The following is a 26335-nucleotide window of genomic DNA, read 5'->3' on the forward strand; positions in this document are numbered from 1 at the left end:
TCCTCATCACTAGTATGGTGGCTCGGGCCCCTGTAGGTTTCTATGATTACACTTTTATTCGAATCTTGTTCCAGTTTGTGCCATCCTATATGTTCCAGGAATTGAGTACTAGCACTACAATAAATTCTAGTTGTGCCCTCTTCCCAGAACCTGTAAGATCTATGGTTTGATTCGTAACCTACAAAATATAATCTTTTAGCCCTATGCTGTCCCTTATGTCTCAGTTGTGTAGGAATATGCACCCATGCTGGTGCTCCAAATGTGTGCATATAGCTTAGGTCAGGTTTTCTACCATGCCACCGTGTGAATGGTAATTCACCTGTTGTTGAGTTAACAACATTATTCAATATATGATTACCACACATTGTTGCTTCTCCCCACAAATTCTCAGGTAATCCTGAATCCGACAACATAGTACGAGCCATTGCCTGCAGTGTTTGGCCTCGTCTTTCTATAAAAGAATTATGTTGTGGCCTATATGGTGCAGACTTTTTATGTTCTACACCTGCCATCTTCAGTCTATTTTGGAATTTATTATTTATAAATTCCGTACCATTATCAGTTACAAGAGTTACTAGTTTCCTTTTAGTTTTTCTCTCTGCAAACTTCAACCAATTAAAGAAATTTTGATATGTTTCCGTTTTACTCTTCATTAAATAACAGAAACCATATCTAGAATAATGATCCATTATACTTAATATATAACGAGCACCTCCCACACTTGGTTTTTTAGGACCTATAATATCAGCAAATACAACCTCTAGAGGCTCCTTAGTTTTAAATCCATTAATTCTATTTGCTGGTATTACCTTGCTTTTTTCTTGACTGCAAGCATTGCAGTGCAAATACTTACTGCAAGGCTTCAGTTTTATACCTTTAGACAGTTCAACCGTTTGCTTGAGCATTTTAAAATTTATATGCCCTAAACGTCTGTGTAACAAATGTATGCATTCATCATGAGGTTTAACATTATTATACACTGTGTTAGCCACCTCTAATTGATTATCATTTAACACATACAATTCACCTCTTAAAGTTGCAGTCACTTTTTTACCTTCCTTTTCTATTATGCAGTTTTCTCCCCTAAAGGTAACTACATAACCTAGTTTAATCAAAACTCTAACTGAAAGCAAATTAAACTTAAGTTGTGGTACATATAACATTTTTACATTTTCTTTTATGCAAGAACAATATGCAGTACCTTGAGCTTTTGCTTTCAGTTTCCAACCATTAGGTAAAGATATCTGCTGTGAACTCGTGGACATCCGCCCTCTATCACGTGGTCTCTTGTAGCGTTCCCCAGTTTATGTGAAGTCGAGAGAGGAGGAAAGTCGTCTAACTCTCATCTAACTAGACTTAAGGTATCATTGGCTGAAACAAGGTTCCCCCAGACGGAAAAAAATAAAAGGGGTGGGGCTGGATGATCCTCGCAGCTCGACTAGAAATGGCGTGTCAGGTAAGACCAATGCCCATTCTCCCTCGAGCTGCTCGGATCATCCAGAGAGTGGGACATACCAAAGCTTGGCTGTCCTACAGGAGGGAATCCGTCTGGGGTGGAAGCTCCCCTGGGTCCTCGATGACCCGCTGGAGGACTCATCTGCCAAATGAAGCCTCCGCTGACGCAAAGATGTCAATCTTATAGTGCCTAATGAAAGGGGAGGGGGAAGCCCAGGTGGCGGCCCGACAAATGTCTGAAATTGGAGCTTGGGTAGCTCAGGCTGCTGAGGTGGCCGCACTTCTGGTGGAGTGTGCAGTGACCCCGCTGGGAACTGGCAAGGCCTGGGACGAATAAGCCTTGGCAATGGTGGCTCTGATCCAACGCCCGATGGTGGAAGGGGACACCTTGTGGCCTAATGACTTGGGCTGGAAGGAAAGAAATAAGGACTCGGACCTTCTAAAGGGTTGCGTGCGATTAATGTATATGCGGAGGGCCTGCCTCACATCTAGGGTGTCCCATCGTTTCTCCCTTTCCCGCAAAGGATTGGGACAAAAGTTCGGGAGTGTTAGCTCCTGTGCCCTGTGGAAGGCTGAATTGACCTTGGGCAAGAAGGTCGGGTCGGGACGTAGGACCACCCGATCAGAGTGAAAGATACAAAGGTCCTTTCTCACCGAAAGGGCAGCAATCTCCGATATTCGGCGAGCCGAGGTAATTGCCAGCAGGAAGGTCAAAGTTTGGAGGGAGGATTCTCTAATAGGCTCGAAAGGAGGTTTGGTTAGGGCCACGAGGACCTTGTTAAGGTCCCAAGCGGGGTACCGGTGCACGACAGGGGGATGGAGGTTAGTGGCTCCCCTGAGGAAGGCCCTGATATGGGGATGGTGAGAAAGGGGACCCAGGTTGTCGCCAGAGACAACAGTCGAGAGGGCCGCTACCTGGCATCTCAAGGTATTAGGTGAAAGACCGTTTTTGAGCCCGTCCTGGAGGAAGTTCAAAATCTGGGCCACCGAAGGCGACAGCGGGTTGACCAAGGAGGAATGGCACCACCTGCAGAAGCTGACCCAGGTAGCGTTGTATATCCGATTGGTTGAAGGCCGTCTGGCGGCCAGGATCGTGTTAATGACCTGGTCAGATAAATTCTCCTTCTTCAGCTTTTCCCGCTCAACCTCCAAACGGTTAGCTGGAGCCATTGGGGCTCCGGATGCTGAATGGGCCCCTGGGAGAGGGAGATCCTGTCCAGAGGGATTCTTCACGGAGGAGACACCGATAGGTTGCGGAGATCCGCAAACCACGGCCGTCTGGGCCAATAGGGGGCCACTAGGATCAGTTCTGCCTCCTCCTGGATCAGTTTCTGAATGACACTGGGAAGTAGAGCTGACGGGGAGAAGGCGTACAGGAGTCCCAGGGGCCACGGACAGTGAAGTGCGTCGTGATTCTCGGCCCCAGGGGAAGGGAATCTGGAGAAGAACCGAGGGAGCTGGGAGTTGTGGGGGGATGCAAAGAGATCCACTGATGGGAGGCCGGAGATCATGGTCGCCTCCCTGAAAAGGGATGGGTGGATGCGCCACTCGGACTGGTCCATGGTGGCCCTGCTCAACCAGTCCACTCGGGTGTTTGAGGCCCCCGAAATGTGTTCTGCTTTGATCGAGAGGAGGTGACGCTCTGCCCAACGGCAGAGTCTTTCGGCCTCTCTCATCAACCGGATAGATTGGGTCCCGCCTTGACTGTTGACATGGGCCTTGGCGGTAACGTTGTCCGTGAGAATAAGGACGTGCCGCCCGCGTACCTGAGGCAGGAAGTGGCGCAGGGCCAGGTGGATGGCGTGGAGCTCCAGCCAGTTTATGCTGCAGACCCGCTCTGCTTGGGACCATTTGCCCTGCGTTGTGAGGGACTGGATGTGAGCGCCCCAGCCGTTCAGGCTGGCGTCTATGGTGATGATGAGACGCTGAGGATCTTTGAAGAGATGACCCCTGTTGATGGCCGGGTTGGTCCACCAGAGGAGAGACGAGAGGACCTTTGGAGGTACCTTGATGGTGGATTTTGAGTTGCTTCTGCCGGACCTTTGAAACGGGAGCAGGAGCCACTGCAGGGATCTGGTATGAAGACGGGCCCAAGGAATAATAGAGATGCATGAAACCATTTTTCCCAGTAATTTAGATAATTCTAATAGAGAAGCCCTCTTTGATCGTCGAATAACCTGAATAGAGTTTTGAATACTCAGGAGCCTTTCCGGAGAAAGGAACACTTTTCCCTGCACCGTGTCAATAATGGCCCCCAAGTGGGCAATTCGGGTAGACGGGACCAGTTCGCTCTTTTTTTGGTTGACCAGAAACCCATGGGCCTGGAGTGCAGAGAGGGTGGTCTTGGTCTCCAGCTCTGCCTGGGATTGTGCGTGGGACAGGATGAGGATATCATCAAGATAGCAGTGGAGCAGGACCGGGTAATCCCTTAAGCGAGCCGTCAAGGCCGCGAGGATCTTAGTGAAAACTCTAGGAGCAGAAGCTAACCCAAAGGGAAGGGCCACATACTGGAAATGACGGTGATTGTAACAGAACCTAAGGAATTTAGAGTGGGAGGGCCGAATTGGGATGTGGAGGTATGCCTCTGAGAGGTCTATAGAAGAGAGCCAATCTCCTTGCCTGGTGCCCAGCAAGATGGATTGAAGGGTGTGCATTTTGAATTTACGGAGGGATAGGTAGCGATTGAGCCGTTTGAGATCCAGGATAGCCCTCCATCCCCCCAAGGATTTGGGAACCACGAAGAGGTGGGAATAGAAGCCCTGTCGTCGTTGAGAGGGGGAAACTGGCTGGATGGCCTGGATGGAGAGTAAATGGTGGATGGCAGAATCCATCAAGTTGCGTTTGGAGGGGTCCCTAGAAGGAGGAGATGACATGAAAAACTAGGGAGGTTGAGAATTGAACTCCAGAGCGAGCCCAAACCTAATGGAGTCCCTGACCCATTTATCGGAGGTGGTGGAGTCCCATTGGTCGGCGAAATGTCTAAGCCGACCGCCAATGGGAGGAGAAAGACAGGATTTATTTGGAGCGCCAGAAGGGTCTCCCCCCGGAACCCCTGAAGGGACGCTTAAACCCTCCGCCCCTCCTATTCCGATTGCTCGGGTCGGAACGATCCTGGGGATATGGTGTTCTATACGAGGGAGGCCTCGGGGTATCTGGGAGGGAAGGGTGACTGGAAGAAGGACTGGGAGGACCCTCTTCGAAAGGGCTGAGGGGTTCGAGACTCTGGCCTCTGAAAAAGAGAAGGGAGGAATTTCTTCTTTCCCCTAGTTTCGGCCAACAGGGGGTCCAGGGCCGGACCAAAAAGTTTCTCCCCCTTAATGGGGGCGGAGGCCAGCTTGACCTTATTTTTCACGTCCGCCTGCCATGGTTTGAGCCAGAGCAGACGGCGAGCAGTGACCTGAGACGCTAGCGCCCGGGAAGAGAATTTGACAGCATGGTACGTGGCGTCAGCTGAAAATTCTGCCGCTGCCGTGATTTTCGCTATGTCCTGAAGCGCCCTTGTGTTGGATGGAGGGATATGCGACTTCAGTTGACAGAGCCACCGGATAGAGGACCTGGTGAAGAAGGAGGCTGCGGTGGCCAATCTAATGGCCCAGGCGTTGGCTAGATGAGCCCGATGCAAGGCTAACTCAGACCTCCTGTCTTCGGGTTTGAGGGCCTCCAGGGGGTCACTCGGGGAGGAGGATGAGGCGAGACCAACAATGGGCTCATCCACCTCCGGGGTATTGAGGAGGGAGCAAAAACTCGGCTTGAGGTTAAATAACCTCTTATCCTGAGTGGATGGGGCAGGAGGGGCCCCCGTAAAGCCCAGTTGGTTAGAAACTAGATCGTGGAAAATGGGAGGGGCTGGAATCACATCCTCGGCAACCACAGGCTGCCTGAACATGGCGTCCTCTGGGTCCTCCCCTGAGGAGGGGGGGGCAGAGGGAAGTTGAATGGCCAGGCCAGAGGTATTCTTGGCCTTGAACAGGATGGACTTGAACATGTGGGGTTTGAATAACCCCACAAAGGAAGGCTGATCGGGGGTAAGGCCCTCGTCCTCCGACAGCTCTGCTTCCATTGGGTCTAAGTCCGAAAGAGGTTCCCCATGGAAGGTGGATCCCCATTCAAGGTCCTCCTCCTCCCCCTCCCTGTATCGGTCTAAAATTTCCATTCCCTCATCCGGTTCCCTTTCTGGGAGAGGGCTGGCCCCCCGGGAGGGTACCTGACCAGGAGCGGGGTCCAGGGTGGGCGTGGGCCTGGTTGGCACAGGCTCTTGTGCAGGAGCCGTCTGAGGGAGGCCTGGTCCGGCCATCTGCTGCATGCCTTGAGCTATTCCTTGTCGAATAGCCTGTTCCATCCAAACTCTCATGTACTTAGGCATCTCAATCGTGGGCGGGTCTTCCTGTCTTAGGCTAGCGGCCATGGGAGTGAAGGTGGCTTCAGGCATCCGGCTGGTTGCTGGTCCAGGGGCGTGAGACTCCTGGGATGAGCTGTGCCTGGAGAGAGGGGAACAAACTGGAGAGGGGGGGTGCCTGGAAGTAGAAGGGACGGCTGGGGGTGTTCGTTGAGTCACCCTAGAGTGCCTGTCGAACTCCCTCTCTAGTGCCTTATGGCGCCTTAAGGCGTCCCTTTGAGAGGCCTTGGAAGCCTCCTGGGAGGTTTCCTTAGCCTGTCTGTGCACATGATGGGACTTAGATTTTGCCTTCAAAGAATGGCGGGTGTTGGGGTTGTCGTCTGCCATTGTGAAACAAATAGATGAGTCAATATGAATATATATATATATTCATATATATATATATAGGCGATTGGCACGCCTAGGATACGACCTGGGTAAGGCCGGGTATCCAGAAACTGGCCCGCACCCCCTTTTAGAATTTGTAAGGAATAATCTGAAAAATATGACCAAAAATTCTGAACTGACACAGTTATAGACTTCTAATGTATAAACTATATCCTGTCAGGATATGGATCCAGGAAAAAAGAAAAAACCACACTGTTGAAGCAGTAATGAGAGGCTATATCTCTCTAAGCAAATCTGAGAGAGAATAAATGCCAATTGAATGAGATAGGATCACCAATGTAAAAAAAAAAAAATGAAGATATTCTGTATTAAGGTGTGACCAAATAACAACCTAGCAGTTGTGGTAGAAAGAGGAAAGCCAATTAGTCAAATAAATGCCAGAAATAAGAGGCCTCAGGCAGCTTGCCCCCCCCCCCAGGGAGGGAGTGGCTGCACTTACTTCCCCGCCCTGAGCTCTGCTGCGGGAGCCAACACTTTTACACCAGTAAATATACTAGATAAATAATGTTTCTTCCCTTTTGAGGAGAGAGACAGAGAGGCCCTACTAGGCCTGGGAGCCTGAGGCTAGGGCCAGCAAATCATCGCAGCAAAATGGAGGCCTACAAAATGGTGCCCGGCCACGAGGCGGCGGCCGCCTGGAGATCGATGTAAAAAAGGCAAAGCGGGCTGCTCAGGGCGTGTGCGTCCTGCAAGCCACGAGGGCGAGGACGCTAAAATCACCTCTACCAGGGTGATTGGCGTTGAATGGGGGAAAACCAGCAATAAAAGAATCCGGACCGCTGGGGCGGCACAAGGACGACAAGGCAGGAACGGAGAAGCACAGTCAAAACCACACAGCCTAACTCTGCGAAGGCTGAGCATAAACTGGGGAACGCTACAAGAGACCACGTGATAGAGGGCGGAGCGTTCCTCAGTAATTAAGCTCAGCCTACACAGATGCAGACTGGAGCACCTCCCACTCTCTGGATGATCCGAGCAGCTCGAGGGAGAAAGTATCTTTTAGAAGTCCTGTTGAAGCTTTACTTTAGATTCTTTTTAATTCCAGGCAGTCTCCTTCCTCTTCCAGATCCTGCCCTTATTCTTTTTCTCTCCCTTCCTGCTTATGAAAGTTTTTAATGTCCAGAAATCTTTATTATCCCTTTGGCATTTTGTTTTATTTTCAGCTTAATTGCCTATTGATGTCAAAGCGGATTTTTCCGATTTCTTATTTAAGTCTCATAGTTGTCAGTATAGGGAAGGAGACAGAAGAAAAAAAAAAAGCCAAACCTTTCCCTTTTCCCTTTCCTTTGCTACTTCCGACTCTTCTTTTGGAGCGATGTTATTTTTTGTAAGTTTAAATTCCAGGGTACCTTGGTTGTTGCTTTTATAATTTAACCTGGTCAGCCAAAACTTTCACTTCTTATCTTCCTCCTGCACATTCTTTACCGGTCAAGTTCTTCTTTGTGGTGGCCATTTCTGACCACCGCTGCAACCGCCTTTGAGAAAGGGAGTAATGGCCAGCTGAGGAGAGATGCGGCTCTCCTCGACCCTACTGGTGGTCTCCCCCCTCTTCACCACTTCTACGGGGTGGCTTAGCCCTGAAACCAGCCGGCCCGGGGCGCTCCAGCGGCAAGCCCAGACAGAAACCGCGCACGATCACAGATTTCTGTCTGTCACCGAAGCCCTTCAAACCGGAAGTCTGTATATAAAACTTGATTATACCACAAATAATATTCAAAACCAGATATCACAAGGATTATCTGCAATCATTATTTTAGTTTCATTTAGTTTTTTTTTAAAGCCAGGTAAGAATTATTGTAAAGTAAACAAAATTAAGAGATGGAATTAGAAGTTGCCAATTCTACCCAGTTTTTGTAAGGAGAAAATATGGGCAACTGTTTCACATATTTAGCTAAGGTTTCTACAAGGAAAAGAAAAGACATGGAATATGGCTGAAAACGCAACTGTAGCCTTTTTTACCCAGCAGCCTTTCTGGCAAGCTGCATTAAAAAGATTGGGAAGGGTACATTTTCCAAATCTCTTGATGGACATTTTGCCCATATAAATGATGTCTATTAATACAAAAGGAATGTCTTTATATTTTATGAAGTAATAATCTTTGCAATATAAATAATTGCTACTAACTAATTAGTTGGAAACAGTATTTTCTTTTTAGAAATGAACTGAGAATACTGTAATATTATCCATCACTCACCTCAGCCACCTGCTGTGTCTCCACTATTTGCTGAGCCAGCACCTCCATATTGGTTGCCATGGTGAAAGATCATTAGAGAACCTGTTTGGAGGGATGCCAGTAACTTCTATCAGGCATAGTAAATTAGAAATTTTATCATTTTTATTACTGAGAATAATTACATTTATGCATAATTATAACTAAACAGAAAGATGTTATAAATATTATGTAATGGTTTATGGCTGCACAAATTTACATATGATGGTTCTAAACATTTTTATTGGAAAGTGTATAATATGCTACACTTGTGATTTTCTTTTTATAAAAAGGAAAAATATAATTTATTAAATTAACAAGAAATGGGGCTTCATAAACGTAGTCACCATGTTGCTATCAGAAATCTCTTCTTGATAATATTCATATGGAATATGAATGTAATATTAAAAATGGGCATTGGTATAATTACCTGAGAATGCCCTTTCTATCTACGCTGCAAGAGAGTCCAGGATGGGTTAGACTCCTCCCTGTGATGTCATAGAGCTGAGTCTGCCTCGATATAAAAAGCTGGCTCCCCAGCTTTGGCAAAGATACTTGACAGACTTAGCAGACTTCTCTGGAAGCCAAACAAAAAACATTTAGAAACAATAATTCTTTACCCGAACTGGACATAACAAGGGTGGGGCTGGACTCTCTTGCAGGGTTGATAGAAAGGGCATTCTCAGGTAATTAGACCAACGCCCATTATCATCCACGCTGCGCCAAGAGTCCAGGATGGGACATACCAAAGCCTGCATGTCCATGGGAGGGCCCTCGTCCGGCCTTCTTACTCTGATTGAGGGACAACCCTCTGTAGCACCCGTCTGCCGAACACTGCATCCGCAGAGGCAAAAGAGTCCAGACGATAGTGCCTGATGAAGGGTGATGGAGTTGCCCATGTGATTGCTCTGCAGATCTCTTCAAGAGACGCCTGAGTGGTCCAGGAGGCCAATGTAGCGACATTACTGGTCAAATTGTTGGGCACCAGAATAGATAAGGACTTGTAGGCATTGGAAATGCAAGCCCTGATCCATCTACTTATAGTAGAAGAAGGGGCCTTGTTCCTCAAACAGGTTGGAGAGAAGGACACAAATATAGCCTGTTTTTCGAAACATAGAAGTACATTTAATGTAGATGCAAAGTGCTCTTTACATCCAACGTATGCCACTTATGTTCTAATTCGTGGCATGGCTGAGGACAGAAATCTAGCAACATAATGTCTTGAGCCCGATGGAACCAGGTATTGTTTTTTGAGACAAAGGTAGGATCTAAACGGAGAACCACCCTGTTCTCATGGAAAATACAGAGATCCTGTAGAGTGCCGCCGGTTCAAACACTCTCTGAGCTAATGTAATAGCCACTAGAAAAACTATTTTAAAGGTCATGAATTGGAGTGACATGGATCCGAGGGGTTCAAATGGGGTCCCCATAAGGGCCTGTAACACCTTAGTGAGCTCCCACATGGGGTACTTGTGAACCACTGGGGGATGGAGATTGGCTGGAACCTATGAATTGAAGGATGATGGGACAGGGAAGGGAAGTTTTCCCAGTGTAGAACAGAAGACAGAGCCGCCATGTGGCAGCGAAGGGTATTGGACAAAAGCCCTCTATCCAACCCATCCTGAAGGAATAGTAATATGTCAGCTACAGATGCTGAGTTGGGAACATGCTTTTACTTCAAACACCAATTGCAGAAAACTTTGCAGGTGGCATCGTAAATGTGAATCATAGAAGGTTTATGAGAAGCCTGAATGGTGTGGATAACGCTATCAGGAAGGCTAAGGTCTCTCAGAAGTTGCCACTCAAGTGCCACACGGTCAAGTGGAACCACTGAGGGTCCAGGTGTATCAAGGCTCCCTGTTGAAAAGAGATCCTGTTGGCCAGGATCCTCCACAGTTGGGCAACAGACAGGTTCACCAGGGAATGCCCCCTGGGTCCGGGAGAAGCGAGTGCTAGGCTCAGCCCAGAAGGAAGAGGGACAGAAATACAGAGCTGGACAATAACCTGCCCTCTTCCCTGTTGAAGAAAGAACCTTTCTCCAGTTACTGGTTTCAACAAGGTAAGGTTCCAGGGTGTTACTGAATAGCTTTTCTCCAGCACAGGGAGCAGAAGCCAACTTCCACTTTCGGCTGAAATCAGACTGCCAGTTTTGTGGACACAGGAGCCATCTCACTGCCACCAAGGAGGCCATGGCCCTAGATGCAAACTTGGTTCAATTTAGAGTGGCGTCCGCCGTAAATTCTGCAGCTGTAATAATTTTGTTCAGATCCTGGTGTGATCCAAAATCAGTGGGTGGTAAGCGATCTTGTAGTTGACACAGCCAGCGGAGCGAAGACCTTGCGAAAAAGGATGCTGCTGTCGAGGCCCGGACAGCCCAAGCCGCGGCCTGGTGGTTCCACTTGAGCATTTGCTCTTGTTCTCGGCCTTGAGGACGTCCTCTGGCTCTGTGGGGGTGCCAGAGGAAGAAAATGAGGCCACAACTGGAGTATCTACAGAGGGCACTACAAGAGCATTTGCCAAGGAGGGGCCCACATTGTAAAATCGCCTGTCATGGGATGAAGGACGAGGCCTGCCACAGGGGAGGCACACTGCTCTTTAACCAGGTCCAGGAATAACAGAGGAGAGGAGAAAACCTCCATGTGGAGAAGAGGGGGTCACTGTGGCTAGACGAATCCCCTTGGGGTTCTGGGGCCACCTCCTCAGGAGTTAATTGGGTGGTGACCAATGCCTTGTGAAGAAGTGGTTTAAACAAAGCAGGTTGAAAAACCACCACTGAGGGGGGCTGGTCAGGATGAAACTCCTCTTCATCTGATAGAGTCCCTGATCTCTCCTTCTTCTTCCTCAGACCCTGAGGAATGACAGCACTCAGAGGGATTGATATAATTCCTCTCATCATAATCTCCCTATCAGATTGGTAGAAGGGCCACTAAATTCTTGGCGTCTGGGATTCCCTCTCTATTGAGAGGGAATGCCTTGGGGATGGGCTGGAAACAAATCCTGCCCCCCAAAGGATGGAGTAGCTGCTGAAAATCTTCTGCTAGGCCCTGCCTGATGGCCACAGAGACCATGTCTCTAATATAATTAGGCCTGCTGCTTGAGGGAGGGTCAGCTGGGCGCATGCCCACAGCAGCAGGGGTAAAGGTTGCCTCAGGCCTAGGCCTGTGGCAGCCCTGACTAATCTGCCCTTGAGGGGGACGCCAAGGAACCTGTCTAAAGTAGGGCCCAGTCCTACTTAAATCTTGGGGACAGTACTGCTCCTCTACTCTTTCAGGGACCGAGCTTGGAGATGACTGGAGGTGCCAGCTTCAACATCCCCCTCCCCGGAGACAACTTGTGGGCAAATCTGTAATTCCCCTGAATGAGGAGTCTTTCCAAGGTGGTGTGCCTTCTCTTCTTGGCCTTGGAGGTTTTCTTGGGTGCAAGTGCCTTGGCCCCGATCTTTGCTGCAGCCTCTCTCTGTGCAGATTGAGTTTGTTGCCGCTTCCTCCTTTTCTTTGGGGCCTGAGGGCCATGTTCTTCTAGGCCTGAGAGTTCTGTCTGGGCCCTGTCCCCTTCCATGCTGCAATAGGAATGCCACAAGAGGTGCTGGAAGCAACCCTTGTATATGTGCCGCCTATTATCTGGGCCAGGTGATCCAGAACAGTGCTCAGATTGTTCTAGGAATGTTGTTCCTGCAATCAGGCCAATAAAAAACGGCCAACTTCCATGTGCGTTATGGCCCAATTACACTTAAAATGGCCGCTTGCACATGGGCTGGCCTAGGAGAATGGCCCGCTTGGCTTCGATCGCTCTTTCGGCTGCTGAGAGCCCTGAGCAAATTAATAAGGTGAAGACGGCTGTAATGGGTAGACACAGCTGGGAGGCGTCGAAGAGGGCGTTTCAGATCACCGGGGAAGCAGCAGTCTGATTTCGCTGGGGAAGGCTGCGTGGGAGGTTTGCTAAGTGCTCCCCGTACTTATAGTCGTGAAGGCAATGATAAATCTTTGGCACTGGGGGAGAGCAGGTCCCTGCTCTCCTCGTGGCAGCTCCACTGGACCCCCGGGAGCTGTGCCAAACAATGACCTGTCTTCCTTCCAAACTAATATGCAAGGTAAGAACACTCTGACTGCTTCCAAAGACACCAGCTCAAAAGACAAAGGAGCTGAGTCAAAGCTGGGGAGCCAGCTAAGGGCTGGCTTTTTATATAAAGGCAGACTCAGCTCTATGACATCACAGGGAGGTGTCTAACCCATCCTGGACTCTCGGTGCAGCGTGGATGAGAATAAGTAGTTCAGGAAAAACCAAGCTTAGGACTCATTTACTATAGCTGCACAGAACACTAAGGTTTGTGTAGCATTATTATTAATTTGGGTTCAAATTTCTGTTCAACCCGAAGATGAACAATTTAATTACCCCTATAATGGCCACTGGCCTTTCTGCCGATTCACAATATTCTAGAAACAAAAAACTCTGCTGGCATTCCTCAAATAAATGTGTTGTTACAAGTAATCCTTAATTTATGACCTTAATTGGGACTGGAAATAGAGTTGTAAGTCTGCAGTCATAAATTGAGGCACCCATGTAACTGATTTTCCAGCCTTTTTCTGTAGTGATCATTAAGCGAACACATTCATTTGAATGGGCATTTTTTGACAGAAACTGGCAAAACACCAGTTTCATGAATCAGGGTCACATGATTGCAGAATGCTGTGACTGATTATAAAGCTGACCTGCATGACATGTGATCACATGACATGGAGGAGCATAATCATTTATGACAGATGGTGTACTTTACAGATTGTAAAACACTTGTTCTATGGCTGTTGCAACTTTGAAAGATTGTAAAATGACTGGTCTGAAGTCAAGGACTACCTATATTTTGCAAATTACAACAAAAAGGATCAGCTCCCTTTGGTCCAAGGGTGGGCAACTATGGCCCCTTTACAGCATCTTTATGACCTGTGGACTTCAACTCGAGGCTCAGGAATTTGGGATTCTGAGTGAGCCACAGTTGCCCACCCTGCTTTAGCATCTTTGTTCTCCCAAAATGTCCCGAGTGCCTGTAAGATGAAGTGCTAGAGACTATGAACAGAAAGAAACATGCCTTCCATTTTCACTGTATTAGGATACGGAGTCACTAAGTAAAACAATATGGAGAGAGACTTAGGATCAGTAGAAGTAAATTTTCTGTACTTTTACACTGGAGAATTTAATACTGTTAGATATAGAGGCATGTTAGGTATAACATAGGTCACCTAACGTAGTTTGGGTAAAATAATATATATAAGCTATGATTGTTAGTTTAAGTGTGTGTCACTTTAAATGCAAAGCATGTAATTTTGGGTGTGGTGTGAAACCACCATAAGAGGGAGCAAGACAACCTGATTGATTGCTGATGATTCGCTGACGGTCTGCTGGCAATTACTGACAATTACTGGATTGGATTACGTTGATGGTTTGTTAGCTGCGTCTTTCCCCTACTGAAGAGTTGCTGATAAGAAGAGAGGAGTTTTTGAGTTCTGCATATCTCTCTACTGCGAGGAGATATATCACCAGACTGATCATTTGTAAGTGTACTGACCTCTCTTTTTTCGACACTGGAATTTGCAAATGAATAATCCCTGGACGGACTGAACTTAGTGAATGATATATGGACTGTTTTGACTATGCTTTAACTCTTGCTGGAATAAAACTATTTTAATTGACACTGTGTATCTGTTGTACTGAGTGTAAGCTACAAAAACGTTATCTCACATATTCTGCCTGCCTGCCTGACTACCCTGCAGATCCTGCTAGGGTCTATCCCTAACAAGGCAGCTATCAATTTACATACTAAAATAAGAATGGATTTATGTAGGATTAAGCTACTTTGAGCCAGTTTGTTGTAGTGGTTAAGGTATCAGACTAGAACGCATGAGTTCTAGTCCTACCTTGGTCAAGAAGCCAGCTGGATGACCTTGAGCCAGTCATTCGCAACTCTAGGAATGACAAACCACCTCTGAAAAACCTCAACAAGAAAACCACAGGGACTTGTTTAAACAGTCTCAAAGAAATTGTATTTTGTAAATGGATCATAGTTATAGACTGTAGCTTATTTTATTTATTTATTCAATTTCTATAGCCACCCATCTCAAACAAAAGACTACAGGTGTTAAGGCACCGGGCTAGAAATGGAGAGATCCTAAATTCTAGTCCCATCTCAGCCATGAAAGCCAACTCCGTAACTTTGGGCCAGTCACACTCTCTCAGCCCAACTCACTTCATAGGACTGTTGTAGCAAAAATAGGAGGAAGAAGGTTATGTTTGATACATTTACGGCCTTGTATTATTTGTTTAAATAATAGAAGTGGGATATAAATAAATAAATAAAATCAAGTTCTAACATCACACACAAACACAAATCAGCTGAGAAAACAGTCAAGGAAGATTTGCTTAATCATAATCTCATTATCCCATTTGTGATTTGGTTTCAGTTTACTAGGTAAAAAAATGATTTCAGTTAACATTCAGCAAACACAGCCAACATCTGCTTTTGCATTTTTTTGCCTGTTTAGCCATGCTAAAAAACTCTTGTGTAATTTTGGAATGCTATGACTACTAGACCCTTATTGCTTTTGCAAGACACCATCAGAAAATTGCATCAGTTAGCCTCTGATAGGACCAATAATTACGTAAAGATTCACAAACCTGGAAGAATACATGAATTTTTTATTTCCCAGATGCTCTGATATGGTAATGATATATATAAACTTCCATTAACTAGAATATTTATTAAATTTCAAGTAGATAATTAACAAGAATTTCACTTTATATTATAAGCTTTATCATATAAAACAAGTAGTTGGTAGTAGAGGAAGAAGAAACTTCTCTTCAGGGAGATACTAGCCACCTTCTTTAACCATGGAACCATTTTTTTCTTGCCAACTAACAGAACTAGCAAATAAAGTGATAGCCCTTATCTTTCAAATTACTTTGCTTACACTAAAAAGAAATCTATGCACTAGTTAAATCATAGCTGACTTCAATAGCAAAATCTAAATAGAATTGGAAAACTCTAATCATTAAAAACTATGCAGTTCACTTGTAGTAATAGCACATTTATTATTAAAAATGCATCGAATATTGACCATATATAATCAGTCTTTATTTACATCAATAGAGTGAGTTTATGAATAGAGAGCAACAGATATCCACTCCAAGATTCTATATCCTGATCCATCTTTCTACTGCAATAGTTTTTTTTTTGATATCCTATGCTCAGTACACCTGTATTTTAACAAATCCCAAATTTTTAGTATTAACCCAAGTATCTATTCATATCTTTAAATGCACTTTTTCCAAAATTATGATAGCCATTTTATAAATATGACATTCACAATGACTTATGCAACAAAGGAGGCACATCCAGTCTAACTAACCCCAAGACTGGGAAAACATCTAGGTCTTCATGGCCTTCCAGAATGCCATCAGAGAAGAAACTTTCTATTCCAGAAAGCAGGTGCCACAATAGAGAAGATGCACTTTTCAGGTCCAGAAAAACAGCATTATTTAATTGAAGGGAGCATGTCAATTCCATTAACTTGTACTGGCCAGATAGAAATCATGGGAAATAAGACAGTAATCTATCAAGGAATTTGGCCCTGTACCAGGCAAGGCTTTAGAACTGACAACCAATACCTAGAATTGTACGTGTGAGCAGGCTGGCAACTAATGCAACTTGCAAAGCAGGGGTATCTCAAAGTCAGACTAAAGCATGCCCATCAGTGCTCACACCAGTCATTCTGAAATCAGTTAAAGCTTCTGTGAATTTTCAAGGAAAGTCTCATATTAAGCACAAATGGATTGCAATACTTGAGTTCATAGGTGACTACATATAAGTGGCTCTTTGAAGCAGGAGCTGTGAGTCAAGAACATCTTTGAATATAGATCACTTCAAAATGGGGAAGTGCAACCCCATGTAGGATTAAAGATGGAAAATTCCTGGCTCTGGCATCCTCAATATTCATAGCCACATAGTCTTGGTAAGATGAAATGAAGTCAATTTGTTCCCATCCATCCAAGACCTCAAAAGCATAAGTTGGTTGGCTCAGAATTGAAAAATGTAATTGGGCACCATCAGTGTATAGATAATACCAGACTGAACTGGCAAGTGGCCTCAACTAGTAATTTTGTACAGATATTAAACAGGAGGGATGGTTTTGAATCCTATAGCACTCTACAGAGTGCTATAGAACAACTTTTCCTCCCCCGTGATCAAGACTGAATGAAATTGCCTACAAAGGAATGAAATTTGGATTAATGGAATAAAGCATGGCTAAACATATATATGTGTGCAAACACAGACAGTATAAACTACTTCGTCCAACTTGTTGTGCAAATTGTTTCTAGAGGAAAATGATTATAAAACTTGAAAAGTATGTGAAAGAGATGTCCTGCAAAATGTATTAGTTTACTCAAAGCACTGGAAAGCTTGTATTGCTGCATTAAAGACCATCTCATATGTATACATTTGCATGTGCAGGTAACATTTCCACTGGAACCATCAGCAAAGCAGGATAATAATGTTAATAGCTTGCATTTTACATTTCAAGTTCCTTATTCAAGCCCACTTACTCTAAGAGAAATAAGCCTTGGTATTATGTTCATATGAGAAAATTAGGTTCATTAACAGAAAGAAAATGAAGGAATGACTTAAAATGAGCACTGGAGTAGATGGCATTTGACATTTTATTCAATTACATGCTTAAAATATATATTATAATTACACTAGCACAAAATGACCAGTAATAGATGAGAAACAAGTAATATAAATTAGCATATGTTTTCATATACATGTTATTTTGGTAAGAACATTGTGCCTAATATTGCAATAAAACAAGATCTCCTCGATCAGCTCAAGTTCTGGTGACTTCAAAGATATACCCACTTTTTTTTTTTTTTTTGCAACACATGAAAGTAGTTAGAAAAAACTTCCCTGAGACAGTGGCAATCTCCTAGTTTAGTTATCAGCCTAGGAAATTTCTGATGATTTTCCTCATCCAATTATTCACTAAGCTTTTTTTAAAAAGATATGTAATGGTAAAAAAAAAAGTGCCATTTATTTATTATTAGTCTGCTTTGGGAGCTAAGGGAGAAACATACATAGCACTCCATCCTTTCAGTCCACCCTTCCCTTCACCTTCATGTTAACATGAAACAGATTTGCTGGTCCAAAGCATCAACTTTCACAGCTAACTGTAAACTTGAATCTGGGTCTCTTGCGGTAGGTAGCCTTATACCTTATCCTACACTGGTTTTCTGTGCAGTTTTCTATCTTGTTTACTATATCAATGTTCTGATGAAATGTATTTGCAAGTTTGTAAAAATATACAGCAGCACCATCATAAATTACAAAGTTATCTGTCTCCCTGACGGTACAGCACGAGCTCTGTCTATATTTTGAGTTCAAGTTCGTGATCTTGAATTCCAGAGAACCACTTCCACGACAAAAGATACATGGGAAACATTAGTATCTATACACACAAAGGAGGCATCCCAACTAATCCTACGGTTAAAAAACGATGACTTCAAGTTTGATCATCTTCGAAACACAAACTCTCCCCGTTTCCCACTTTTTCCCTTCAACCAATTCATTTTCATTTGGAAATGAAACCAGCTGTGTCGGCGCTCATTGGCGAGTACCACCATCGCTCAAAGCTCGGCCACAACCTCCCAATGCGGAAATCTTATTGGCGAATACCACCGTCGCTCAAAGATCGGCCCCACCTCCCAATGGGCGGGTGGGGCTTCCCGTGAGCTAAGCGAGCTATAAAATGGCGGAGCTGGCGGGAAGCCAATTCCAGAAGCTCCGCCATTTGTGTCCTTCCCCCCCCCCCCCCGCCGTTGATGGCCCTTCACTCCGACGCCTTCTTTCTTCACACTGGCCGCGGGCGCCTCAAACATGCGGACCGGTGCTCTAAGCGACGGGGATGGGGTGGGGGGGAACGTCCGCAAAGATGGCGACGGGCTGCCCCGTATGCAAAATACCCATCGCCCCCTCCCCTCCGCCCTCCCGGTGGCAAAGGTAAAAGGGTCGGGTTCAAGCCACTGCCTCCGCCCGCTCAGACTCCATCTTCCTTCCTCTTCGCTCGCGGTTAGACCGGTTGTGCGGCAGGCTTCGCAGCGCAAAGCCGCCCACGGCAAAGAGAGCTCTTCTTTACCCACCGAGACACGCACCGCCCGTCAGACGCTCCGCCATGCGGCACTGCTGCCCGCCGGCCTCAGCCGCGGGGCCGGAAAAAAAACCCTCGACGCCTGCAAGCACAAGGCGGTCTTTTACCTCAGGATTTGGCGCCAAGCTATCTTGGCTGTGGCTTCCTCTTAACGGTTCGCTGGGCCTGGTTCGTGACGGGGGGGGGGGCCTCCGCCGCCGCCGCCTTCCTCCAAGGAGGGGGGCAGCGGAAGGCGGAGATAGCGACACCGAAGGGGTTAGCGTAGGAGCGGGGGGGGGGTGCAGGAGGAATGTTGGTGGGGGGAGGGGAAAAGAGGGTGCCTTTTTGGCGAAAGGTCAGAGTTCGTGACCCCTTCAGGCACTGTTCTCTCCCCGCTGTTGCCGCCTGGGAGCGTTCGCCTGCTTCCTCTTCACAGCATTACGCTTGTCGTGGCCCCCTCCATCTCTCTTCTCCCCCCACTCCGCCTAATAAGGCGGGGCTGGGCCAGGGGAGAGGAGGGGCTACCTGAGGTGGAGATGGCTTCGTGCTCTCTCGTGCGGCGCTAGTTCCGTCCGCTCCTCAGTCCCGAACGGTCGGTGTTTGAGGCGGGAAAGCAGCGCGGCATTCTTGCCAGGGCTAGGAGATCTACACGTACCTGAAGCGGGCGCGGGTGAAGCTGCCTTTAAAGAAAAGTATCGGTTCTGAGCGATGCAGTCGTGTTCGCTTTAATGGAAGCGACAGAGTTTAAATGTGGAGGCGGGAGAGGAGTCCGCCTTTTGATCCCTCGCCTCTCCATTTTGATACAGGTACAGACCTCGATTTATCGACCGTACAATCGATCCCGAAATTTATGTTGTTAAATGAATTTTGCCCCATTTTACGACTTTTCTTGCCACAGTTGTTAAGTGAAACACTGCACTTGATAAGTGAGTAATAGGGTTATTAAGGGAATCTGATTTCCCCATTGATTTTTCTCCTCAGAAAGTCGCAAAAGGGGATTACATGACCTTGGGACACAGCAATGGTCCATAAGTTTGAACCATTTGCCAAGCATCTGAATTTTGATCACACGATTGTGGGGGTGCTACAAAGGTCATAAGTGAAAACATAAGTCTCTTTTTCCAGTGCAGTTGTAACTTTGAACAGTCACTAAATGAACTGTTGTAAGTCAAGGACTACCTGTCCTTTGCACCATGAGAAAAAGTACAGGAGCTCTTTCTTTTAACTTCTACAGGGGTGGGATATTGTTATTTCCACTAAGGGTGATGATTTGCACCCCACTTGCAGTCCATTCAGTGTTCAGAGGTTGAGTCCAGTCTTGTGTCCTTGAGGTAAGAGGCTTCAATGCAGTTTTGGTGGAGGCAATACAATATTAGCTGACATTGTGCCTCATTGAACAAGGAGCCATTGAAATTAGCTCAGGTCTTGCTGTACTGCATCTTCACCGACTCAATTTATAACATCTTGCCTAATAAAATATCCAGGAAATACTGATCTTTTTTATATTCAGCTACTGTTGTCAGATCAGTGTGAATTCTGTTATGGTGTAAGTAAAATTAGTCAAAACTTTAACCGCTCACTGTTAATCCACCACCAATTGCAATGTATTCTCTTTTATTTTTATTTTTACTATTGTTTTAATGCTTTTATTTGCTGTCAATACACCACCAATCACTATATATTATTCTGCCTGTCCTTTATTTTTGTTTCTTACTATTATTGTTTTAATGCTTTTATTTGCTAGTCTGTGACCATAATGATTGAGGTAAGATATACTTACTGGCCAATTTGAAGAACATAGATATAGATAAAATTATGACTACATTCTGTTCTGTTACAGTTCACACAAGCAGCTATTTCACTCTGAGCTGTTGCACTAAACTCCTCTCAAAAGAGCATAAATAGCTTCTCTTTCAGGAGCAGTGATAACTTCTTGGCTTGGTTGTGCTTTGAGTTAATGTGATAGAATATGAATTACAAGAATAGATGGAATTTTAACTAATGATGGAAGAATTTTAACTGGTGGTGGAATTTCAAGTAGTTGCAGGAGCTTTCTGGAATTGGAACTATTGGGGGCATAGGAGGCAGTGGGGTTGTCTCAGCTGTCTGAGGCTCTTAGTGTAGAATGCCGGTCCTGAGTTGATCAACTATTCTTACTGTTGAACTATTTAATGTCTGTATGTAATTCTAAAACATCTATAAGTCCTCAACATATGACTAGCCACTTAACTGTTCAGTGTTATAATGAACTTCCCCAGAGCTACTTATGACCGAATTTCTAAGTAATGATATCTGAGCACACACTTCCCCATAGTCACATGATTGCATTTGGGGCACTTGGCAACTGGTTCTCCTTAGTAACTGTTTGCAGGGTCCCAAGGTCACATGACTGCAATTTGTGTTGTTTATTGCCAGTTTTGGGGAAAATGGATTTGTTGACCAAAATATTTGCTTAACAACCTCTGTTCACTTTATGAGCACTTCAAAAAAAGCAAGTCCAGTCAGATGAAATCTTGACTTAGGGATCACAATGTCTTAACTGTAATTCTGGACTGTATTGTGGTTGTAACTCAAGCAATAGCAATAGCAGTTAGACTTATATACCACTTCACAGTGCTTTTACAGCCCTCTCTAAGCTGTTTTACAGACTCAGCATATTGCCCCAACAATCTGGGTCCTCATTTTACCAACCTTGGAAGGAAGGAAGGCTGAGTCAACCTTGAGCCTGGTGAGATTTGAATTGCCAAATTGCAGGCAGCTGGCAGTCCGCAGAAGTAACCTGCAGTACTATATTCTAACCACTGCACCACCGCAACTACCAGGAAATATTTGATTAAATAAGATTGTTTTTGTCACAAGCAAGTTTAAATATATTCCTAAAATGTGGTTACTGAATTCATAACCTCATTGTGTAGTCTATACAGAATAATAAATTATTTTCTTAAATACTGCAAACTCATATTGCTGAATTACAGTAGGTTATATGACCCAGGAATTCTCGCTTCTCACAAGGGTTTCATGCACTATTTTATGCACTCTAGCAAATGGTCTCCATAAAATTCAACAGCACTGAGATATAATCAATTCATTGTCAATTTCATTTTTTTACCTAAATGAATGGTTATTTTTCCTGTATGTTAACTTTTACATTACATTTTTGTGCTACTGGTTCTACATCCATGGGTCTAATAAAGGTACATACTCCTTTTCTTAAACAAATTAATGACTTTGAGTGATTTCTTTAACACATACCCTTAGGTTCCGTGAGTAAATACAAGATCAGGAAAATTGAATAGGAACGTAGTTTTTAGTGCAGAATGGACAAATATTTTTTTCTCAACAGAAAAAAAAGTGTATCTTGTGTGTCATGAATCAATAAGTATCTCTCCCAAAATATTACATCTTGACTACATTTAGAGACAACAAGACTAATGGGGGGGTTTACATTACAATTGCTATTATATAATTTAAGTGACCTTTAAAGCAAAGGAAAACGTCAGAAAATGTTTTATAGAAGGCAACTTTTAAAGACATCTATGCAGATTGCTATGTCCAGGTTATACCCAGAAGAGAGAAAGAATTGATAGCTAATCCCAAACGACTTCTAAAAAAAAAGCTGACATTTTTTTCCAAACTTATCAGTTAGCTGGGAATTTTTTTTAAAAAAAAACCCATCTATTAGCTGTTGATGAAAAAAAAAATATACAACACAATTCATTTTTATAAGAGGAATCAATAAAGTTTAAAATTACCCAGGAATTTGTTAGAACTTGTGCTCCATGCCTAGTTACACAACTAAAAAAGTAATTTGTGATGAAGTCATAAAACGTCTTAAAGAAATATTGAAACGTGATCTGATGAATTTGTCAACAGAATTTGGGTACCTGCTCTTTAGATCAATGCCCCTCCCCCACCGACTCTTGAAGCAATCCAGTTGGAGGGTGGTGGTGTGTGAGTGGGTTCTGGCAGTGGTCAGTTTTTCCTGGGGATTATTCCTTCACATGTTAAGCTTTGGGTTGTCCCCTGCTCAAGAAGTCATCACTGGACTACCCTATATTACACAATTCTTCCAATATCTAACCTTCCCTTTTGGGGAAGGTGATTTGAGAAAAATGGTTGACTGGATGAGCAGCCAGCCAGTAGAACATGCTGCTGTGTAAAGCTATGGGTTCTTTGCTGAAAATCTTCAAACACAGCTGGTTATTTGTTGAGTGGATCGGAAGGGATGGACACATCATCACAATATGGTATAAAGGTCTGGTATCTGAAACAGTTGCTGACTCTGACTTGAGTCTGAGTCTACATCATAGTCAGCAACCTATGTCTCTAGCTTTGAATCTTGTAGCAAAAGATTCTTGAATTTTGGGATTCCCAATCGGCTGAGTCATGTATGGAAAGAGGGGGGATATAAGAACAGAGAGAAACTTCATGTCCCAGGCTTGGAAGTTAAACTCATTTGAAAACAGCTGTAGGTTTCCTGCCTGATTAATCTTAGTTTCTTCCTGTTGACAGGCTGAGGGAGCAACCTCAGAAGCAGGAAAGGCTGTTGGATGTCTAAACATGATTCCCCATCCCTTTTGAAAAACTTGAAATTTTTTGGGGGGAGAAATAACTCATCCATCACTTCTACATACTGTGAATATAATTAACCTGTGAACCACTGACACAATAGATAAATACTAACAAACTTCTACGGACTTCTTGGTCATTTTATTTTTCATGTTTCTTAAAACAAAAATTAATATATTTTTACAACAATTTGAGTAGTAGTTTTTTTTCTGTAGGCTTAATACAACAGTTAATGCCAGCACCAAAATGTCATAAGAATTGTTCTGTACTGCATGTTCAGTTTTCAGTCTTGCTTACAGTGCTGTCTGAAAACCCTTGAGTACAATAGATTGCAGCTTTCATTACTGAGTGGTTTACATTTGGTATTTAAACATTGCTTCTGTCAGTGCATTTTTATTTATTTATTTATTATTGCAGTCTTCCATTTCTTTTACATATTGTAAGTTCTGTAAGTAGGTAACAAGGTCAAATTCGTAACCTGTCACCCAAGCGAGTCTTAAATTTTTATTTTCATTTTTCTATACTGACATCATGAACTAAAGAAAAAAATGTTGAAATAATGAAATGGTAAAACTTCATACATTGTTGTGTTCCCTCCCCTCCCTGGGCCATTTACAGTCTTGAATTGAAACAAATGAGTTCATTTGAAAAACAAAATGTAAACCTTTATACAAAGAGGAAAGAAATTATTCCAGTTCAAAGTTTAATTAGCAGATCAGGTCATGGTCCTGAATATAAATACTAGAGATATTTAACAAGTGTATCTTACTGTACATCTGAAATCTTCAAAGGCTAAAAAATGGAAATCTGTTTCATTGAAAGGTATTAAATCTTGTATTTTGAGAATGGTGTTTCGAAGCTCCCTATCATCATCATGCTTCCTCATGGCAAGCAGAATTGTATCAGTTTTGCAATAATATTGGTTATGCTGTTTTAATAGCACAATGCTGAAATCTCCACCCTAAACACTTTTTGGGTAGCAGAATGTTTCTGCAACAAATCATGCATCACATTAGTGTTGCTCTAGTAGTCCTTAAACCTTATTTGAATATAAAATATTTTGAGACAAGATAGTTTATCTCCCTTTGATTGCTGGTATTCTATTTCATTGCCGTGCTAAGTATTTGGTGGTTTGGAGATGGTTTGGGAGGTGTGTTGATATAAGTGGTCTTCTGTCATGGGTTCAAGCGGCTGCATTCTTTGGAAGGCTCAGGTGAGTGTTTCATGCCATCTGGGCACGTGTGGTGCACATATGACCTCTTGGTTTTGTTTGTAGTCTCAGTGGGTCTCTGTATATTTTTGTGGATGCACTGCCAGCTAAGGACAGCTTTGGAAGCAACTCTGCAAATTTTCAAGAAGACACAGCTGCTTTGCTTTACAGTAATGTTTCAAGGAGGGGTGTTCTGCTTACATTTATCATACTTTGCAAGACATCTTTTTCAAATGCTTTGCACAACCCCATCATATTGAAAACCTGGCCTTTAGGCTATGCACATAATCTAAATTTTAATGACAGCTAAATTTTAAAGACCTTGATTACTTGTACTCGGAGCATAATGTGTCTACCATCATAGAACATCATAATTTGGTTAACGAATTAACTGATTAACTCATATTCAGGTTTGTGAAATAAACTGGACTGTAAACTAACTGAATTGACTTAGTTTAGTCATGAAAGAAAGCAAATCAAGTCTAACACTAATTCAGCATTTGGTACAATTGCAGCTGTTAAAACTGTAATTGACCTGGTTAAGCATGTTGTATGAATGCAATTGTGAGGTGCTATGGCTACTGCCAAATAGTATCCATGAATTTTATTAGAAGTAGTAGTTATAGCAACAACTACAGTATGCTTGCATTTGATCAGCTGGCTAAATACAATGGAATCTGAATTATCATTTTTGAGCTGATAATAGCATTAATAATATTGGTTGCTCCAATCGAATGACATCCTATATAACTGTTGAAGATAAGATTTAGGCAAGGCTTTCCAGAGCTTTTCTAGTTGACTAAATAAATATAGTTAAATGCTCCTCCTTTCTGAAGTTGATGACTGTTTTGGGTTTAGAATTATATTTTAGGAATAAGATTTATAAATAAGATCTGCTCCTCTCGGCTATTAAAATAATATAATTTAGATAAATCAATTTTAAACAAAATGTAAAGGCTTATAATAAATTAATGTTTTAATATCCTTTGGAGTAGAAACTGGTACAGTCTTCATAAAAACTCGGTTGGAATTTGAAGTGGATTAAGAGTCCTAATAAACAAAACTAAGGTGTTACCACTGTTTATGAGAAATGCTATACAATTACCATAGATGGTCTAATGCCAGCCTGGAATAGATTTTCACATACTTTCTATGGTAGAGATTATGTATATCCCTTCATCCTTGCATTCTTAACTGCACGCCAGTGTAAACCTCTTTCAAGAAAGAAGAAAGAATCTCCTGTTTATTTTTAAAAATCAAAAAAAAGAAGAAAGGCAACAAAATTTTAATGTAAAAAAACCCTCAGTTTTATGACTGGCACAAATCAAATTGTTATTTTAAAGAAAATAAAACAGAGTTATGAGAAAACAACTCTTTTAGAAGAAATGCATATGTTTAACTTCTTGAAAACATGATGCAACTGTTAGATGAGAGCACAGTTTAGTGATAAACCTGCAAAGATAAAAAGGGTCCATAAATATTCCCTTTGTTTTGTTTCCATCAGCAAGGAGATAGGTTTAAGAATGGAAAAATTATAGGCTTCTACATATTCTTTTTCATATGTTTAGCCAGATTTGGATTATATATATTGTTCTTTTCAATATATGGGTAATCTTGCATTAAATCAGAATCCACTTGGATGATGCTATAATATAGATGCTTCCTCCATGGCTTCAATCCATCTGAAAAAAAAAAATCAAAATTTTATTTTTAAATAAGCCAGTATGAAAATATCTTGTCGTTATTTAAACAAATGTTGATTTTGAGAATTGTTGAACTTTATTTTTCACCTAATGCATTATAATGGGAAAGCCAGCTATTTTCCTTGTTCGTTAACTAGACTTATAAAAAAATAATAAAAAGAGATCTGCAGCAAGTATATGGAGAGATGCAAATGTTAGTTTAATGCTACACTTCTTAAAACATGTTTATCATGTAAG

At 43.4% G+C, this 26335-nt stretch overlaps 2 protein-coding genes across 12 annotated transcripts in view; both read right to left on the minus strand.

The window, feature by feature from the left end:
- The window catches only part of NR2C2 (nuclear receptor subfamily 2 group C member 2), a 58602-nt gene extending 39500 nt beyond the window's left edge, over positions 1-19102 (minus strand). For 2 of the 8 annotated variants that reach the window (XM_026722964.2, XM_087923745.1), the window contains exon 1: positions 18745-19091. Coding sequence is in view for 4 of the 8 variants with exons in the window: in XM_026722956.2 (XP_026578741.1) it covers positions 8433-8492 (60 nt within the window). In the remaining 4 variants the exon portion in view is untranslated. Of the gene's footprint in view, positions 1-8432; positions 8514-18629 lie in introns of all 8 variants that reach the window. The other 6 variants (XM_026722956.2, XM_087923743.1, XM_026722952.2 and 3 more) reach the window with 6 other exon arrangements.
- A 4218-nt stretch (positions 19103-23320) lies between these two features.
- The window catches only part of FGD5 (FYVE, RhoGEF and PH domain containing 5), a 147045-nt gene continuing 144030 nt past the window's right edge, over positions 23321-26335 (minus strand). For 3 of the 4 annotated variants that reach the window (XM_026722998.2, XM_026722990.2, XM_026722985.2), the window contains exon 21: positions 23321-26077. In XM_026722998.2, coding sequence (XP_026578783.1) covers positions 26041-26077 — 37 coding nt within the window. In that variant the 3' untranslated portion in view covers positions 23321-26040. The remainder of the gene's footprint in view (positions 26078-26335) is intronic. The other variant, XM_087923742.1, reaches the window with a different exon arrangement.

The sequence above is a fragment of the Pseudonaja textilis genome, chromosome 2 (assembly GCF_049901715.1).
Source record: "Pseudonaja textilis isolate UNSWEBS1 chromosome 2, rPseTex1.2, whole genome shotgun sequence".
Lineage (NCBI taxonomy): Eukaryota > Metazoa > Chordata > Lepidosauria > Squamata > Elapidae > Pseudonaja > Pseudonaja textilis.